We start from the raw sequence: 20,893 nt of genomic DNA, 5'->3' as shown, positions 1-20,893 counted from the left end.
GGCCTCCATTCTCCATTGGGCAGGCAATAAAAGAAAAAGTCTATATTGGAAATCTTAGTGGTTTCACACATTAAATGTTTCTTTTCTTGCTCACACAAAGTCCAATGAACAGGAGACAGGAGTAGTAGCAGCTCTGCTCCATAGTCATTCAGGGATCCAGGTTACAGAGAATCTGTCATCTGCAGTGCCTGGTTACCCTAGATATCAATATCCAGCTGACAGAGGAGGAAGTAACACACCTCTACACCTGACCCATACAATTTCCCATGTGCTATCCTTTCCTCCTGTCATTTCTGCTTTTATTCCACTGGCCAGAATTAACCACATGGTCATACCTAACTGCAAGGGAGGCTGGGAAATAGAATCTAGCTGCATGTCCACAAAGAAAAGGAAACAGAGATGGTGAGAAGCAAGCCAGTCTCTCTGTCAGAGTTGGGGCTACTAACAGCAATGGACATTCCACAAATGGCAGAGGATCCTACAAAGAGCAATGGACTTAGCAGCAGCAGCAGCATGGATCTTCTGTGTGCTGCACGAAAGAGAGTTTATATAAGACGTGTAACAATTTGTGTTAAAAGCCAACATTCCCACACCTATTGATGTATAGGACTGCAAGAATCCCCTTCATGCATTCAACAGTATTTACTGACCATCTATATTATGTGCCAGATACCCTGCTAGGCTTTGAAAATATGACAATATGCAAAATAATGTCCCCAGCCACCAAGGAGCTTACAGTCTGGCAGGTGAAAGGGGGCAGGATTTATCTAAAGGGGAAGCAGACTGAGCTCCTTGAGAACAGACATATCCAGCACCGAGCAGAGGGCTGACATGTAACAGCGGCTGAACAAAAGGACATTGAACTGAAACAGGGTAGGCAGTGGTCTACATGTTGGGATATGACAAAGAAAGCATTTATGGATAAAAGGTACCCTGGGTAAGGTTGGAGAAAACTTCCAAATCCCATATATAAGTAAAAGTGGACAGAGGAAATAAAATAGTAGATCTCTTCTATAAGCTCTAGCTTGCAAACTTAAAAAAAATTATGAGTTGCTTAAAAAAAGTCTATAACTGATGCAACAATGTTCTGGGGGGCCCTCGTGAATTTTACATGCTGGCATTATGCCTTTGGCATACCTTTAAGCAGGTTTTAGGAGACTATCACCCAAAACCCAGGGAGTTTAATGTTAAGACTTGGCAACATTATACTACACGCCCAGTGTTTTCCCACCTGAAGCCACACATGAGAACTGCTTTTCTATCAGCCAATAAAGATTTCACTTATCTTCCTCAAAGATAACTTTATTAATAGTGTGCACTGACTAGTCACATTTCCCTTACACTTTGGTCATTAGGCTTCAGCTTAATTCACAGCCAGGCTTTAATGCATAACTGAAGTTTAACTCCTTAGAATAGAATCTTTTAAATTATATTTTCTCTGATCCTGATTTATATTTATTTATAATTTATTTTACTTTTTTGTACTGTATGTTTTCTAACATTTATTAGAAGCTAACTGTGGGTCAGGTACTGTGCTAAATACTTTGCATGGATTAGTGTATTTAATACTCATGTCAACCTCTCCTATAACTCAAGAGTCTGTGGCTTAGAGTGATTAAGCATTTCGTCCAAAGACACAGAGCTTATAGGTAGGGGAGTTAGAATTCAAACCCAGATAGTCTAATTCAAGCCTTAGCACTTTATGGTTTCCAGATTATTGCATATTTTGGTAATCTGCCTCAGCTAACTTATAGAGTGAGGTGAGGGTGTAAGTACCAATTAAAATACATGGGTGTTTTTACAGATGTGTTATGGATGGCAAGATGTCATCCTAGGAAGAGCTATCATAATGAAGGTTCAGCTTTAAATGTAATTTTCAAATTTTCTTCAGATAAGTTTTTGAGATAGAATTTCTTATATCATTCAAAAGATTTAAAAATTATAAACTACTAACTATAGTACATGATACAGGGGGCTGAAAAATGAATTAAACAACAAGCATTAATAGTGTATCTTCCTATATGTACATCTCTTTGGAGAACTGAAAAAGTACAAGCATGGCCTTTATGTTCAAGGGTTTAAACTAAGTTAGAAAATAAAACTCGTATTTCTTCCCCATGCTCTTCCAGAGCATAAGAGGAGAAAATGTGCTTTGTTTGTTTGTTGTTTTGAGACAGGGTCTCACTGTGTCGCCCAGGCTGGAATGCAGTGCTGCAATCACAGGTCACTGCAGCTTCAACCTTTTGGGGTCAAGCAATCCTTCCACCTGAGCCTCCCCAGCAGCTGGGATCACAGGCACACGCCACCATGCCTAGCTGATTTTTAAATATTTTGTAGAGACAGGGTCTCCCTAGGTTGCCCAGGCTGAAAACATGGTTCTTACTTGGCTGAATAAGCATGCTAAATAAGACAAACAGAATAACGCTTTATAAATGTCAGCTCAAGTTCCCCTAACTGATGACATTAAAAAAAATCTTTCATCAAAATCTTAACCCGGCTCCCACTGATAGAGCATCCTACAGAGAGAGAGCTGACCCAGACCTCGTTTTCACTCCTCAGTGCTGGAGTCATTAATTCAAGTAACTCAAAAGTACTTCTTTAGTTATAGGAGCCCCTAGGTGAGTTTTACTCTCATCAGATACATTTTAATAGCAAGGATAATTCTGATTCTTGCTCAGAACTAACACTAACACTCATCTCTGAGTTTTGCAAGGATTTGCAACCAACACCCACACAGGAAGGAGAATAACAAGTTTGGGCTTTGTTTTAATCAAATATTTATATTCTTGATCAAAATCATGAATGTTTAATTGTTCTTTGTACAGAACAAAAGGAGAAAATTCCTATGGGTTTTTAAAATGAGGTCTTGAGAAATAAATATAAACTACTCACCACCACCACCATCCAGCAATGCTTTTGGGCACTTAGACTCCCTGTCTCTTTTTTAAATACACTGCAGATTTCTTATAGGGAGGAAATATGCTTTCTGCTTCTTTATATGGTATTACCAGTTGCCTACTGAATAACATGTTTGCTGCAAATGGTAGCTGAATTGCTAAAAATATATAGCTGCAAGAGAATATTTACCGAACATGAGAAGATCATGGGAAAGAAATACCCTCACAATTCCAAACAGCATCCAGTGGTCTCACCTTGATCCCCCAATGAGGGCCTGAATAGCGTCCTTCCTATAGGCCTGGGGAAGAGGAAATTTGTTTCTTCACAAACCCATCTGCTAATTATTACGAACATGGCCTGAGAGGACAATCAAGAAACTCCAAGACTGAAGATAACAAGGAATCCTCCACCAACAGTTACATGCAACCCCAAAGAGGAAGGGCTGGGTAGCGGGGGCTACAGAATGAGGCACATCTTTTGTCTCCTCCCTTTCAGCTACCCATTAGATAGTACTAGTTCTCGTGGTGTTTTGGGGATAAAGCAAGGGTGGTAGGATAAAGAGACAGACTTTGCTTATTTATTTATTTATTTTTAAGAAGACCCTCTTGTATGGTTCTGGCTAGGAACCAAAAAACAGAAGTGCTGATTTTTCAGAGTCAAAATGCCCAATTATGACAGACAACATCCCATTCCCCAGCCTTCCCCTTCCCCAGACTAGGTCTTTGGCAATCAACAAGTAACATTTCCAGTCAAGGAATTAAGGGCTATATATTGTGAGAGTGCGCTTGTCCTCTAATGAAATCATTCAGTGATTTGTTTTAATCATGTCCTGCCTTACTGCATCCTAAATAGAGTCTCCTTTAAGCACAGGGACTTTAAAGCCATTTGGACGAGCCTTGTAAAGGCAGACGAATCCAAACTAGCAAAACAAACCTCTTCAGTCAGAAATGTATTTCTGTGATGCAGGATTTATTCCACATGAATAATCTACTGTTTTCCATGGGGTGGGCATGGGTCAAACAAAGGCAAGGGATTTTGATTTTGTTGTACAGTCAAAATACTCAGCACTCACTTCTGCCAGGGAATGAAACCATCTCCTCCAGCATTAGAAACAAAGAGCTCTGTGGAAACTGGCCACAGAGCCCTCTGTTGGACTAGGAGGCTGTATTTACAGATCCTCTTCCCTGGCTTCAGACCAGTAACTAGGTTTCTACTGGCATAGAGGAGAATAAAATGAAACACAGATGTATGTATTATAGCCTGCCCTAGGAAGCAGAATTCCTGTTTAGATTCAGAACATGGCCAGCTCCCTAAATCCTAGGATAATACCCCTGAGGTGCATACAAGTATTATAAAAATATGTCCTGGGTTGGCAGCTTGAGATGATAAATGCTTCAAGCCCTAGCCCCGGCACACCACTTAGGCTCCCTGAAGAGGCCATTCTGTTCTCTTCTGTGCCTTCGCACACAGCTCTTCCCCCATGCTGGAATGCCTACTCTCTTTAGGCCACCTGATAGATTCCTATTCGCCCTTCACAACCTGGCTTATGTGATTTTTGTAGGGAATTTTTCAATACAGTCTTCATCCTCCCACTCCCTGCTTCACAAAGTTAATTATTCTCCTTAGGGTAAGCTCCTTATCTGTTACCTAGCACATTTTTCTATGATTCCATCTAACATGCTGTATAGTTATTATGTGTTTACACATCTGGCTTCCAGAACAGATGGTGAGGCCTTGGGGCCTGAGTTAATACATGTATATATTTTATTACATTCTCAGCACCCAGCATGCTGCCTGGCTCTTAGTCACCATTTAATACATCTTTAATAAATTAACAGGAAAAATGCGTTTTTAAATTCACACAGCATTTGTTTTTTCCTCTTACAAAATTATTCTGTTGTTCTTTAACCGTTTCATGGATGTTCTCTTTTCTTGAGTCGCTTATGGAAACTGTCCTTTTCCACCTAATTCATTTTAAACTAAAAGGATAAAAAAGCCATATGCATGTATTATTATAATATATAGTCGTTTCTTTTCTGTAGGTATACAAATCTTTATTCATAGAGTCTGCACACTGTAGCGTACCAATAAATAAAGCGATTAAGCCAGGTCAGGATAGAACAGGAACCAGAGGTGGGAAATCCTAAGATAACTGTGTTGCATATTACCTTGTTATTGAATCATTCTTACCTGCAGTTCCTGTTTAATGCATTGTTATTCTTTTATTATTATTATTATTATTATATTTAAGTTTTAGGGTACATGTGCACAATGTGCAGGTTTGTTACATATGTATACATGTGCCATGTTGGTGTGCTGCACGTATTAACTCGTCATTTAACATTAGGTATATCTCCTAATGCCATCCTTCCCCCCTACCCCCACCCCACAACAGTCCCCAGTGTGTGATGTTCCCCTTCCTGTGTCCATGTGTTCTCATTGTTCAATTCCCACCTATGAGTGAGAACATGCGGTGTTTGGTTTTTTGTCCTTGTGGTAGTTTGCTGAGAATGATGGTTTTCAGCTTCATCCATGTCCCTACAAAGGACATGAACTCATCATTTTTTATGGCTGCATAATATTCCATGGTGTATGTGTGCCACATTTTCTTAATCCAGTCTATCATTGTTGGATATTTGGGTTGGTTCCAAGTCTTTGCTATTGTGAATAGTGCCACAATAAACATACGTGTGCATGTGTCTTTATAGCAGCATGATTTATAATCCTTTGGGTATATACCCACTAATGAGATTGCTGGGTCAAATGGTATTTCTAGTTCTAGATCCCTGAGGAATCGCCACACTGACTTCCACAATGGTTGAACTAGTTTACAGTCCCACCAACAGTGTAAAAGTGTTCCTATTTCTCCACATCCTCTCCAGCACCTGTTGTTTCCTGACTTTTTAATGATCGCCATTCTAATTGGTATGAGATGGTATCTCATTGTGGTTTTGATTTGCATTTCTCTGATGGCCAGTGATGATGAGCATTTTTTCATGTGTCTGTTGGCTGCATAAATGTCTTCTTTTGAGAAGAGTCTGTTAATATCCTTTGCCCACTTGTTGATGGGGTTGTTTTTTTCTTGTAAATTTGTTTGAGTTCTTTGTAGATTCTGGATATTAGCCCTTTGTCAGATGAGTAGATTGCAAAAATTTTCTCCCATTCTGTAAGTTGTCTGTTCACTCTGATGGTAGTTTCTTTTGCTGTGCAGAAGCTCTTTAATTAGATCCCATTTGTCAATTTTGGCTTTTGTTGCCATTGCTTTTGGTGTTTTAGACATGAAGTCCTTGCCCATGCCTATGTCCTGAATGGTATTGCCCAGGTTTTCTTCTAGGGTTTTTATGGTTTTAGGTCTAACATGTAAGTCTTTAATCCATCTTGAATTAATTTTTGTATAAGGTGTAACGAAGGGATCCAGTTTCAGCTTTCTACATATGGCTAGCCAGTTTTCCCAGCACCATTTATTAAATAGGGAATCCTTTCCCCATTTCTTCTTTTTGTCAGGTTTGTCAAAGATCAGATAGTTGTGATATGTGGCATTATTTCTGAGGCTCTGTTCTGTTCCATTGGTCTATATCTCTGTTTTGGTACCAGTACCATGCTGTTTTAGTTACTGTAGGCTTGTAGTATAGTTTGAAGTCAGGTAGTGTGATGCATCCAGCTTTGTTCTTTTGGCTTAGGATTGACTTTGCAATGCAGGCTCTTTTTTGGTTCCATATGAACTTTAAAGTAGTTTTTTCCAATTCTGTGAAGAAAGTCATTGGTAGCTTGATGTGGATGGCATTGAATCTATAAATTACCTTGGGCAGTATGGCCATTTTCACGATATTGATTCTTCCTATCCATGAGCATGGAATGTTCTTCCATTTGTTTGTATCCTCTTTTATTTCATTGAGCAGTGGTTTGTAGTTGTCCTTGAAAAGGTCCTTCACATCCCTTTTAAGTTGGATTCCTAGGTATTTTATTCTCTTTGAAGCAATTGTGAATGGGAGTTCACTCATGATTTGGCTCTCTGTCTGTTACTGGTGTATAAAAATGCTTGTGATTTTTGCACATTGATTTTGTATCCTGAGACTTTGCTGAAGTTGCCTATCAGCTTAAGGAGATTTTGGGCTGAGATGATGGGGTTTTCTAGATATACAATCATGTCATCTGCAAACAGGGACAATTTGACTTCCTCTTTTCCTAATTGAATACCCTTTATTTCTTTCTCCTGCCTGATTGCCCTGGCCAGAACTTCCAACACTATGTTGAATAGGAGTGGTGAGAGAGGGCATCCCTGTCTTGTGCCAGTTTTCAAAGGGAATGCTTCCAGTTTTTGCCCATTCAGTATGATATTGGCTGTGGGTTTGTCATAGATAGCTCTTATTATTTTGAGATACGTCCCATCAATACCTAATTTATTGAGAGTTTTTAGCATGAAGGGTTGTTAAATTTTGCAAAGGCTTTTCTGCATCTGTTGAGATAATAATGTGGTTTTTGTCTTTGGTTCTGTTTATATGCTGGATTACGTTTATTGATTTGCATATGATGAACCAGCCTTGCATCCCAGGGATGAAGCCCACTTGATCATGGTGGATAAGCTTTTTGATGTGCTGCTGGATTCGGTTTGCCAGTATTTAATTAAGGATTTTTGCATTGATGTTCATCAAGGATATTGGTCTAAAATTCTCTTTTTTGGTTGTGTCTCTGCCAGGCTTTGGTATCAGGATGATGCTGGCCTCATAAAATGAGTTAGGGAGGATTCCCTCTTTTTCTATTGATTGGAATAGTTTCAGAAGGAATGGTACCATCTCCTCCCTGTACTTCTGGTAGAATTCGGCTGTGAATCCATCTGGTCCTGGACTTTTTTTGGTTGGTAAGCTATTAATTATTGCCTCAATTTGATAATGTGTTATTGGTCTATTCAGAGATTCAACTTCTTCCTGGTTTAGTCTTGGGAGGTTGTTTGTGTCGAGGAATTTATCCATTTCTTCTAGATTTTCTAGTTTATTTGCATAGAGGTGTTTATAGTATTCTCTGATGATAGTTTGTATTTCTGTGGGATCGGTGGTGATATCCCCTTTATCATTTTTTATCGTGTCTATTTGATTCTTCTCTCTTTTCTTCTTTATTAGTCTTGCTAGCAGTCTATCAATTTTGTTGATCTTTTCAGAAAACCAGCTCCTGGATTCATTGATTTTTTGAAGGGTTTTTTGTGTCTCTATTTCCTTCAGTTCTGCTCTGATCTTAGTTATTTCTTGCCTTCTGCTACCTTTTGAATGTGTTTGCTCTTGCTTCTCTAGTTCTTTTAATTGTGATGTTAGGGTGTCAATTTTAGATCTTTCCTGCTTTCTCTTGTAGGCATTATAAGTGTCCCTCTACACACTGCTTTGAATGTGTCCCAGAGATTCTGGTACGTTGTGTCTTTGTTCTCGTTGATTTCAAAGAGCATCTTTATTTCTGCCTTCATTTCGTTATGTACCCAGTAGTCATTCAGGAGCAAGTTGTTCAGTTTCCATGTACTTGAGCAGTTTTGAGTGAGTTTCTTAATCCTGAGTTCTAGTTTGATTGGACTGTGGTCTGAGAGACAGTTTGTTACAATTTCTGTTCTTTTACATTTGCTGAGGAGTGCTTTACTTCCAACTATGTGGTCAATTTTGGAATAGGTGTGGTGCTGAAAAGAATGTATATTCTGTTGATTTGGGGTGGAGAGTTCTGTAGCTATCTATTAGGGCCGCTTGGTGCAGAGCTGAGTTCAATTCCTGGATATCCTTATTGACTTTCTGTCTCGTTGATCTGTCTAATGTTGACAGTGGGGTGTTAAAGTCTCCAATTATTATTGTGTGGGAGTCTAAGTCTCTTTGTAGGTCTTAACTAAGGACTTGCTTTATGAATCTGGGTGCTCCTGTATTGGGTGCATATATATTTAGGATAGTTAGCTCTTCTTGTTGAATTGATCCCTTTACCATTATGTAATGGCCTTCTTTGTCTCTTTTGATCTTTGTTGGTTTAAAGTCTGTTTTATCAGAGACCAGGATTGCAACCCTTGCCTTTTTTTGTTTTCCATTTGCTTGGTAGGTCTTCCTCCATCCCTTTATTTTGAGCCTATGTGTGTCTCTGCACGTGAGATGGGTTTCCTGAATACAGCACACTGATGGGTCTTGACTCTTTATCCAATTTGCCAGTCTGTGTCTTTTAATTGGAGCATTTAGCCCATTTATATTTAAGGTTAATATTGTTATGTGTGAATTTGATCCTGTCATTATGATGTCAGCTGGTTATTTTGCTTGTTAGTTGATGCAGTTTCTTCCTAGCCTCAATGGTCTTTACAATTTGGCATGTTTTTGCAGTGGCTGGTACTGGTTGTTCCTTTCCATGTTTAGTGCTTCCTTCAGGAGCTCTTGTAGGGCAGGCCTGGTGGTAACAAAATCTCTCAGCATTTGCTTGTCTGTATTTTATTTCTCCTTCACTTCTGAAGCTTAGTTTGGCTGGATATGAAATTCTGGGTTGAAAATTATTTTCTTTAAGAATGTTGAATATTGGCCCCCACTCTCTTCTGGCTTGTAGAGTTTCTGCTGAGAGATCAGCTGTTAATCTGATGGGCTTCCCTGTGTGGGTAACCCGACCTTTCTCTCTGGCTGCCCTTAACATTTTTTCCTTCATTTCAACTTTGGTGAATCTGACAATTATGTGTCTTGGAGTTGCTCTTCTCGAGGAGTATCTTTGTGGCGTTCTCTGTATTTCCTGAATTTGAATGTTGGCCTGCCTTGCTAGATTGGGGAAGTTCTCCTGGATAATATCCTGCAGAGTGTTTTCCAACTTGGTTCCATTCTCCCCATCACTTTCAGGTACACCAGTCAGACGTAGATTTGGTCTTTTCACATAGTCCCATATTTCTTGGAGACTTTGTTCGTTTATTTTTATTCTTTTTTCTCTAAACTTCTCTTCTCGCTTCATTTCATTCATTTGATCTTCCATCACTGATACCCTTTCTTCCAGTTGATCGAATCGGCTACTAAGGCTTGTGCATTTGTCACCTAGTTTTCGTGCCGTGGTTTTCAGCTCCACTAGGTCCTTTAAGGACTTCTCTGCATTGGTTATTCTAGTTAGCCGTTCGTCTAATCTTTTTTCGAGGTTTTTAACTTCTTTGCCATGGGTTCGAACTTCCTTTAGCTCGGAGTAGTTTGATCATCGGAAGCCTTCTTCTCTCAACTCGTCAAAGTCATTCTCTGTCCAGCTTTGTTCCATTGCTGGTGAGGAGCTGTGTTCCTTTGGAGGAGGAGAGGTGCTCTGATTTTTAGAATTTTCAGTTTTTTCTGCTCTGTTTTTTCCCCATCTTTGTGGTTTTAACTACCTTTGGTCTTTGATGATGGTGACATACAGATGGGGTTTTGGTGTGGATGTCCTTTCTGTTTGTTAGTTTTCCTTCTAACCGTCAGGACCCTCAGCTGCAGGTCTGTTGGAGTTTGCTGGAGGTCCACTCCAGACCCTGTTTGCCTGGGTATAAGCAGCGGAGGCTGCAGAACAGCAGATATTGGTGAACAGCAAATATTGCTGCCTGATCTTTCCTCTGGAAGTTTTGTCTCAGAGGGGTACCCTGCCGTGTGAGTTATCAGTCTGCCCCTATTGGGGGATGCCTCCCAGTTAGGCTACTTGGGGGTCAGGGACCCTCTTGAGGAGGCAGTCTGTCCGTTCTCAGATCTCAAGCTGCATGCTGGGAGAACCACTACTCTATTCAAAGCTGTCAGACAGGGACATTTAAGTCTGCAGAGGTTTCTGCTGCCTTTTGTTTGGCTATGCTCTGCCCCCAGAGGTGGAGTCTACTGAGGCAGGCAGGCCTCCTTGAGCTGTGGTGGGCTCCACCCAGTTCAAGCTTCCCAGCCGCTGCTTTGTTTACCTACTCAAGCCTCGGCAATGGCGGGTGCCCCTCCCCCAGCCTCACTGCCGCCTTGGAGTTTGATCTCAGACTGCTGTGCTAGCAATGAGTGAGGCTCCATGGGCGTAGGACCCTCTGAGCCAGGTGCAGGATATAATCTCCTGGTGTGCCGTTTGCTAAGACTGTTGGAAAAGCACAGTATTAGGGTGGGAGTGACCCGATTTTCCAGGTGCCGTCTCTCACCCCTTTCCTTGGCTAGGAAAGGGAATTCCCTGATCCCTTGTGCTGCTTTGGCTCACCCTGCTTTGGCTCATGCTCGCTGCGCTGCACCCACTGTCCTGCACCCACTGCCTGACAATCCCCAGTGAGATGAACTCGGTACCTCAGTTGGAAATGCAGAAATCAGTCGTCTTCTGTGTCGCTTATGCTGAGTGCTGCAGACTGGAGCTGTTCCTATTCGACCATCTTGGCTGCACCCTCCTGTTATTCTTAAATGACACAAAACTGAGATGTGTGCCGCCCCTCAAGACCCTTCCAGAGTTCTGATTATTAGAAACAGTAATTTCTTATTATAAGACCAAGTTTCCATTTTCTATATATTTGTAAACAAAATCTCCTTTCACTAGCTACACCATTGCATCAAATCTGAGAAAAGCATCTTAAAGTATATATATATACACTTGAATTTTATAATTATAATGTGAATATAAATTATATCTCCTTTCAATTAGGATAAGTTCTTTTTTCATTGCTATGATGGAATTTGATGAATGAGCTGGCATTTTGTACATTCTGTTTAGATGTATAATTAGGACTCTTTCATCTTAAAAGACTGAAATTCTCAATCTTTCATCATGACAATTAATCACATTGATTATACCACATTTGTCTCCTTAGGGTAAGGGAAAATGATAATGGCAATCTATAAAGCTAATGAAATCATATATAATCACAGACTGTTTAGTGCAATTAATGATTTAGTAGCCTGGGCCGTCACTCAACTCCAGCGATCTTGTCCTGAACCTTTATTTTAATCATGATGCCAATCAGGACTTTTCAGGATGTGGTCAGTACTATATGAGCTAACATGGCAATGAGCTTTGAATAGTAATCCATTTTTTCAGCACTCTTCAACTACATGACAAGAGCCTTCTGGAAACTTTTTCAATTGTGTCTTGATGGGAAACAGTACACTGAAGCAAAAAGAAGAACTCAGGGCAGGACATTTGAGCAGAGATTTTTTAAAGTTCATGGGAAAACAACAGTGTGGCTATAAAGCTTTAGTTATAAGTCACCAGATGTGATAAAAATAACTGAAGAGATAAAATAATTATGACAACAATCTTTTTTCAGTAACTATAGTTAACCTACAAAACTAAAAACACCAAAAACTTTAAAAGATAAATATTTTTATATCTTAAAACCACCCTTGGATGTCCATGTCTAATAGTTGTGCACAGGAGTTTATTCTAGAGTTCCTCTTCCTTTGTTTAATCACAAGGGTGTGGGTCAAGTCCAGCTTTGTTTGGCTCAACACAGAGCAGCACTCAGGTAACCGAGGAACCATCCCTCCTGATGTCATCTCTTCCTTAACAACCACTTCAAAATCACATGAAACAGTAGGCCTGCCCTTCCTTTATAGAATCAGATGCTGAAGGCCACTGGGCTTTTAGCCACAGCTCAGGGAAGGCAGAGAAATAATTTCAATCCCAGCTGTTAACTTACCTTGAAGAACTTCCATGGGGAGAACAGTCCAGGCATTCTCCAGGTAGGAAATATAAATATAGCGAGCCGTATTACAGGCCAGGCTGATGTACAGAACCCTAAAAAAAAAAAAAAAAAGCAAAGGAAAATAAACTGAGGCCCTAATATACAATCTAATATGCGTACAAAACGTGCAAATATTACCTACCTTTTCCTTCCCCAAACCACCCATCATCCAGCAGACTCCAAACTCAGGAGCGGGAAAACTGAAGGACAATTACATTTAAGCATGAATTTAGGAATAAGAAGATGGCTTCTAACATATCTGCCCTCAGCCTTTTCAAAATGCTTGTTAATATAAAAGTGAACATCACCCTTCCTGAAACTTAATTTGTAACAGAGATGATGCTTTTTTAAGATAGTCTGGGCACGCTGCCATCAGTAATGACATTACTGGCTTCCTTCCAGGTGGCTGTAGGAGAACTATGCCTGGGATTGTAGCCACTTCACTACAATGGGGGAAGGAAGGATAAAAATGAGAATATGTAAACATGAATGTGGCCTTGCTCATAATACCCAAGATACCAAGCAGTTTCACAAGGAGACTCTCAAAGTCATTGAAAACTATCATTCACTAACTACTATAAACTATTTGGAAATCAAATAGTTTCTCCTATCAGTTCAATGGATACATGTTCATCTTTTAAAAAATCCATGGTATCATGTTTACAAAACTAATAAATATACACCAACCTCTTGCATTCTCTCACCGCCACCATTACCGCTGCCAAAAGTATAAGTAGAAATAAAATAAGCAAAGGCCTAAAGTTTAGGTTTAGGCATAAGGTTTCAATCTCTCGTTCTGAACTGGATGGGCTGGTTTGGAAGCAAAGAGTGGCTACTTCTCTGCACAAAATACACCCTAATGGTAGGGATTTATCTTTCTCCTTTGTTTTCTATTTTCTGTTAATTTTCCTAACCTTAATGCTCTGTTTTCTGAATCCAATTTGACGAAAAGTAAAAGGTAAAAGAAATAAACCAACATGACAATCAGTGGTATTTTCCTAATCTTGCTTTTTATGTTAAAATCATTCCTGACTGAGTGTACTGACTCATGCCTGTAATCTGAGCACTCTGGGAGGCTGAGGCAGGAGGATCATTTGTGCCCAAGAGTTCAAGACCAGCCTGGGCAACATAGTGAGAACCTGTCTCTACTAAAAAAAAAAAAAAAAAAAAAAAAAAATTAGCCAGGCTTGGTGGCACACACCTATAGTCCCAGCTACTTGGGAGGCTGAGGTAGGAGGACCGCTTGAGCCTGGGAGGTCTAGGCTGCCCTGAGCCATAATCCCACCACTACACTCCAGCCTGGCAAACAGAGCAAGACCCTGTCTCAAAAAAAAAAAAAAAATCGTTCCTATAAACACTGCTCCCTTTTTCCCAACACTGAATCAACAAAGGGAAATGCTCTCAGACACCCAGCTATCACTAATCTGACATATGGAAAAGAAAGATGAAGAAAAGACAAAAAAGAAAAGAAAAGGTTGAGGGGGGAGGATGAAATAGGCAATAGATATTAGAGGGATTTAGCAGATTCTCAGTGAAGTATTACAAAAAGTCTGGGTCATCTTGTTCTATGGACATTATGTTCTTTGTACTTGTGTGTTTTGAGGAGAAAAGTATGTTTCAATCTGCCTTAATGAAAATTTTATTGAACAAACTTGCTATAGATTCATCAATTTCCCTCTGCTACGGAAAAAAAAAAGCCACAGGAAATTAAAATGCAAAATATACTACATGAACACACAAGTTACACAAACCTGTGCCTCCTTTTACAAATTCTAAGCCAGCCCTGTGGGTGGCCTCTCTTTACCCTAACTCAGGGGTCAGCAAACATTTTTCTATAAAGGACCACACATTAAACAGTTTAGGCTTCACGAACTACATGGACTCTGTTGCAGCTCCTCAGCTCTGCTGCTGTAGCATGAGAGCAGCCACAGGCAATATGTAAATGAATGAGCATGGCCATGTTCCAACAAGAGCTGAATTATGAACAGTGAAATGCAAACTTCATAAAATAATTTTCATGTGTCACAAAATCTTATTCTTCTTGTGATTTTTTTTCAACGATTTAAACATGTAGAAACTATTATTCTTAGTTCACAGGCCATATAAAAACAGGCAGCAGGCCAGATTTGGTCAGTGGGCCACAGCTTGCCACTGACCTGGCCTCGCTCCTTAATTCTTTTTCTTTTTTTGAGACAGAGTCTCGCTCTGTTGCCGAGGCTAGGGTGCAGTGGCACGATCTCGGCTCACTGAAACCTCCACCTCCCAGGTTCAAGCAATTCTCCCACCTCAGCCTCCTGACTAGCTGGGACTACAGGCATGCGCCACCACGCCTGGCTAATTTTTGTATTTTTAGTAGAGACGGGGTTTTGCCATGTTGGCCAGGCTGGTCTCAAACTCCTGACCTCAGGTAAGTCCGCCCACCTCGGCCTCCCAAAATGCTGGAATTACAGGCATGAGCCAGCTCCTTAATTCTTAACCTTGGCTGGACATCAGATTTACCGTGGTAACTGTTTACAACTACAGATGCCAAGGCCCACACCTATCTCAAAGATCTCTAGGATTGAAACCTAGGCATTTTGAAAGTTCCCCAGGTTGTTCTCTTACTGAGCCAGGGTGGAGAACCAGTGGTCTAACTCATTCCAAGCTGTCCCCAGTAATACTGTCATATAATCCCATCATAAAACAATTTTGGCAATCCACTTTCCTAGTGTTCACAAATTGTCTATCCTGAAGCTGTCTTTTGAGCCCACCTCTGAATCAGGGTTGCCATGACAACCGTAATTCAATCCAGGCCATAGTCCAAAACTCCTGGCTTAAAATAACCCAGTGTCAATTGATCCAGTTTAGGAGGTAGATTGTGCTTTGCCTTCAAACCTCTTCCCAGATGGAATTCAGTCACTAGAGTGACCGGTTCACAACTTCTGGGACCCTTAGGTCTCAGATTGCCACCAACAAGCTGAGTGGCTATGAATTCGATATAGCCTTCCCTTCTTTCCTACATATCTACTTTCACAATTGATAGTCCTTTAGGAGCAAACAGGTACCCTAAAAAAGAAAACACAAAATAAGAAGTATCCAGGTCAAGGTTACTTCATCTCTCTGAGCCTCAGTTTCCTCATATATCAAGTGGGGATAAAAACATGTATTCTGTAGGTTTGTTGTGAAAATGATGACACAATGACTTGCCCAAAATAAGCACTCAATAAATGATTCATCATAATCATCATCATCATCATCTTAAAGAAAAGTATCCAAGTAAATACTCTTTGGTTTCTGACAAAACTTTTATCCCAGAATTCCAAAAGACAAGAGCATTCGCATTCCTTCCTCACCAACCATTTTGAGGAAGCCAGTGGCTTCAAGAAATCAGCAAGGGTAAAATTGTGAGCAGAAAGAAAGACAGCATTTGGATCTATGAAAAGGCAAAGAAGTACACATATATTTACTGAATAGTCACTGAAAAGTACTTCAGTATCAGAATGGGATATTTAAACTGCCATAGTACACACTGTTATGACTGAACCATGTGTTCCCCCAGTTCATGTGCTGAAGTCTTAAGTTCTGACCCCTAGTATCTCAAAATGTGACTGTATTTGGAAATACAGCTTTAGAAGAGGTAATTAGGTAAAATGATGTCATATGGATAGGTCCTAATCCAATATAACTGGTGTTTTTACAAGAAGAGATTAGGACACAAACAGGCACAAGGAAAGAAGTAAAAACTCTGGAAGAAAACCTAAGCCAAAGAGAGAGGCCCTTGGAAGTAACCAACCCTACTGACAATGGATCTTGGACTTTTTGCCTCCAGAACTGTGAAGAAATAAACTTCCGGGTTTTTTTGTTTGTTTGTTTGTTGCAATGGCATGATCTTGGCTCGCTGTAACCTCCGCCTCCCGGATTCAAGCGATTCTCCTGCCTCAGCCTCCCAAGTAGCTGAGATTACAGGTGCATGCTACCACGCCCGGCTAATTTTTGTATTTTTAGTAGAGACGGGGTTTCACTATGTTGGCCAGGCTGGTGTTGAACTCCAAACCTAAAGTGATCCACCTGCCTCAGCCTCCCAAAGTGCTGGGATTATAGGCGTGAGCCACCACACCCGGCCATAAACGTTTTTTAAGCCACCCAGACTGTGGTACTTTGTTATGGTAACCCAAGCAAATGAACACATTCACTCTGATAAAGTTAGGGATTTGCTAATATAAAGGAATTTAAAGCATATTTTACTGGATCATTTTCTAGACAATCAAATTCTTTTTTATGCTGAATATGAGCATATGTTCAGGGTCCTAGAATTTTTTTACATAAGATTACTGATGTATAATCAGTAATCTTATGGGCACCGATGTCTAGAAATACAAGACACTGAAAAAAAAAGTCTCTCCACGAGATACAGATACCTACTGAACACCTATAATGATAAAACTCAAAAACAACATGACCTATTTCAGAACAGGAAGTCAGTAGTAATAAAAATAGACAAGAAACAAAGGCAATTTTAGAACAGGTGGCTGGTAAACTGAAGTTATCTATAAAGAGGAACACAATTGATAAGAAGCAAATGATGCAGCAGAAAACACTACACTGTGGAAAACCCAAATCACCTGCCACTCATTTTTATCCTGTATTTGAGCAAACTACAAGAGTAGGAGAAAAAAATTGTTACAGATTCTAATTTCTTATATAAGCACAATTCACAGTATTAGCAGTTTAAGCTGATTTGTGATTATTTTATAATAAAACTGGTATTTTTTTCAAGAGTGTTCAAGATATAGATACAATGAATTATGAGTCATTCTGTAATTCCTAACAGTGTAGTTAGTTGTGAGACCCTACTTTTCTAAATTTAACCAACTATAATATGGCTAAATCCACCCTCCCCCACCCCCACCAAAAGCCACTAAAAACCACAATGAACATAAATTTTGCTCAATAAACATCTATTAAGATGCCACTATCTACCATATACTGTGAGGGGAGTAAAAATGAAGAGGAAATCTACCTTGTCTTCAAGGGACTTACAGCCTAGTTGGGGAGACAAAAACATAAATAAGTTAAATATAATACACTAAGAGATATCCAAAGAGTGCAATGGGACCACACAGGAGAGACCCTTAGCCAACCCTGGGGGTTGAGGCCACCTGAGTTAGAAGTGGTTGGCCAAAGAGGGCAGAAAGAGCATCACAGGCAGAGGAAACAAAGCGAACAAGGGTTCACCATAGAATCTCAAGCATCTGTGGCCAGACAGGGTGACTGAAAGACACAAGAAGGATTACAGTCTAAGGATTTTTGAAGAAAGAAGTGAACTTTTCCAGTCCAGATACAGTCTGGATATTATTCCAGAAACAACACAGGGTGTAAGCAGCAAAGAAAGACCTAAGTGGAGTTATCCTACAATGCCCAGATCTGAGACGCAAAAGAGCAGCACCACCAGAGAACCCATATTCACCTAATAACTGATGGCAACAAGCATTTTGCAAAGCCCCTGGCAGAGAAACAAAACTTCCCAAAATAATTATAATAATACACTGGATACAAATGAAAGACCCCAGATGAAGATTGTTTTTTATTACTTGGAAGTTCAGTATTTGCAGTCAGACTGACAATTGTCTACAATTTGTGTTGCAAGCCCTCACGCAAAGATGCACCCACACCAATGCATACAAGGTTGCTCGAGGCCAGGGTGGGAGATGAAGACAGACCAGCAACAAACCAAGATTCAAAAAGCAATGTTTCAGACAGGTCACAGACCACTTGGGAAATTTCCTCAGCTATACCAGGCTGGAGTTTTTACTAGATTTCCTAATGAAAACAGCTGGTTGCTGACACCAGATCCCTGGAGCACAGTCTACAGTCTGCCTCATATATGAACCGGATTAAGTTTTCTGTATGGTAGACAGTATATAGTGTGCCCTTAGATTGGGCTCCATCATTCTCAGCTTTTTTATTTTTATTTTATTTATTTATTTTTGAGACAGGGTCTTGCTCTGTTACCCAGGCTGGAGCACAGTAGCGTCATCACAGCTCAATGCAGCCTTGACCACCAGAGCCTAGGTGATCCTCCCACCTCAGCCCCCCAAGTAGCTGGGACTACAGGTGTGCACCATCACGCCAAGCTAACTTTTGATTTTTAGTAGTCACAAAGTCTCACTATGTTGTGCAAGCTGGTCATGAACTCCTGGGCTCAAGCAATCCTCCTATCTCAGCCTCCCAAAGTTGCTGGGATTACAGGCATGAGCCATCCACCTGGCCCAAGATTATCCTTTTATGGTCTATATAAACTTGTCCCTAAAAAAAAAATTTTTTTTCAGAATTGTTATAGATGTCTATTCCTAGAGTAGGCAGAGTGGGCAGACATCAGCTGCTGATTAGAGTGGAGACTCCTGTGCTCAGCACAAGCACTTGATGTGCCCTCCTCCCCAGGAATGAAGCTTATTTCTACATAATCACTGATTCACACTGTTGACTTGAGTAACATGACATTCTCTATTGTCAGTTTAAGAGAGTAAGAAAATATATATCCAAACTCTTTAGAAAATAATTAAAATATAAAGGATAGGCCTTGAAAGAATTAAATCTTAGTCTAGAAAATTTGTTTTCTCATAACTGTCCCCCTCCTCCCAGCTATCTTCCATGGTATGTTACTGTGGATATCTTGCCAGGATTTCTGTGTCCCTGACTAGCAGAATAGGGTTTTGTTGTAACTGTCTGGAATCTCTTGTCTTCTCTCCCCTTTTTTTGTCCTCTCCATGGCATCTCCTGCATCCTGTGTCCCACTCCAGGACTGGCTGGTTTGAAAGAATCACAGCTGGCATTCCTTGGGATTCCCATCCCAAGAAGGTGGCCTGAGTTACATCATGGTACCCTCCTCTAATGCTAGAATGGTGGCAACAGTGGCCAGAGAGGAGAGAAGACAAGGCCACAGAATCAGTGACCTGAGCAACAGGCAGGAGCTGCCACAGCTCATGTTCAGACCAAGTGCTTACCTAGAAGTAGCAGGGCTGACAGCATCTCTCTCCCTTTTTCCAAGATATGACTTGGGGCACTGGTACCTCTGATTTTGAGAGTCCCACTGTTGAAAGGGATCATCCCTTCCAAGAAGCCTCCCAAGATGTCTCCAGGTATAATTAGTCCTCCTATCCCCCACTGTTCCTCTGCTACACTCTTTGTTTCCATTAGAGGACTCATCACAGTCTGTTGCACACCGAAGACTGAGACCCTGGAAGACAACGGCTTATGTCTTCTTCCTCTTTGTACTCAAAAAGAGCCTGCCTTGCTCAGGCACTCCATGAATCCATAACATCATTCAATATAATCTTATGTAAACTGATAAAATATGAGGGCAAAAGGAAGCATTATTCTCATGAAAACAGTATTTCTCAACAAGCTACTATCATTTTGGATGATGCAATTCTTTATTGTGTGGGATCCACCATTCACCGTGGGATGTTTAAAATCCCTGACCCTTGTGTGCTAAATGTCAGTGTCTGAAACACTAAAATTTGTCCTATGCACATTTTTAAATGGCTCCTGTTGAGAACCATGAGGTAAATCTCTTAAAACAATGGTTATTCTGTTCCCATTTCTCCATAAAATGTCTGTAAGTGTATTCAATATGGAATCAATTAATATCCATATTCACATTATATTAATACAAAAACAAACCAAGAAGGAGACAGAAAGCAAATCATGAACAATGATTATCCTGGAAATCTGCGATGACAGGGCCCTTCATTGCCTAAGGAGTATATTTCTGTAGATTTTGAGTTTGTATAGTGAGTTATGTACTTTTTAATAATCACATAATAATAAAGACTTAAATGGTGGGGAAAAAACTACTGTCAAATTAAGCATGGGAAAGGCAACCTTTAAGTTTTTAAATTAAAAGACTTCTGCTCTCAGACTGTTCTGAAAGTATATTAAGGTTCATGTTCCACACTAAAAAAAAATTAAAACTGGTAGAAATCATAGATTGTAGATACTACAGTTTAAATGTCTGTATACCCTCCAAAATTCATATATTGAAACTTATTCACCAATGTGATGATAGTATGAAGGAGGTGATTAAGTCATGAGAGTGGAGCCCTCATGAGTGGGTAAAAGAGGTGTGAGGGAGCTGTTTCCTCCTTTTGCCCTTCTGCCTTCTGCCATGAGAGAACACAGCATTCAAGGCGCTATCTGGGAGGCAGAGAACGAGGCCTTTACCAGTCACCGAACCTGCCAACACTTTGATCTTGCACTTCCCAGCCTCCAGAACTGTTTGGCATTTAAAGCAAGGTAAAAGACATTGCAGAATATTAAGTATAGTATTGTAATATTTATGTCACAAAAAGGAAGTGACACATACAGCTACATACTTACACATGAACA

The 20,893-nt window shown here is 40.2% G+C and overlaps 2 protein-coding genes across 4 annotated transcripts in view; one reads left to right on the top strand and one right to left on the bottom strand.

Moving 5' to 3' along the window:
* Positions 1–20,893, bottom strand: part of MFSD6 (major facilitator superfamily domain containing 6) — a 91,000-nt gene that overhangs the window by 19,265 nt on the left and 50,842 nt on the right. For all 3 annotated transcript variants that reach the window (XM_054476787.2, XM_054476785.2, XM_054476786.2), the window contains exon 3: positions 12,482–12,579. In XM_054476787.2, the coding sequence (XP_054332762.1) occupies positions 12,482–12,579 (98 nt within the window). The remainder of the gene's footprint in view (positions 1–12,481; positions 12,580–20,893) is intronic.
* The window catches only part of NEMP2 (nuclear envelope integral membrane protein 2), an 80,171-nt gene that overhangs the window by 51,930 nt on the left and 7,348 nt on the right, over positions 1–20,893 (top strand). The gene's annotated exons all lie outside the window — the stretch shown is intronic.

Source organism: Pongo pygmaeus, chromosome 11 (genome assembly GCF_028885625.2).
Source record: "Pongo pygmaeus isolate AG05252 chromosome 11, NHGRI_mPonPyg2-v2.0_pri, whole genome shotgun sequence".
Lineage (NCBI taxonomy): Eukaryota > Metazoa > Chordata > Mammalia > Primates > Hominidae > Pongo > Pongo pygmaeus.
The sequence above is the reverse complement of the archived record's forward strand: the minus strand, read 5'-3'. Positions and strand labels throughout refer to the sequence as shown.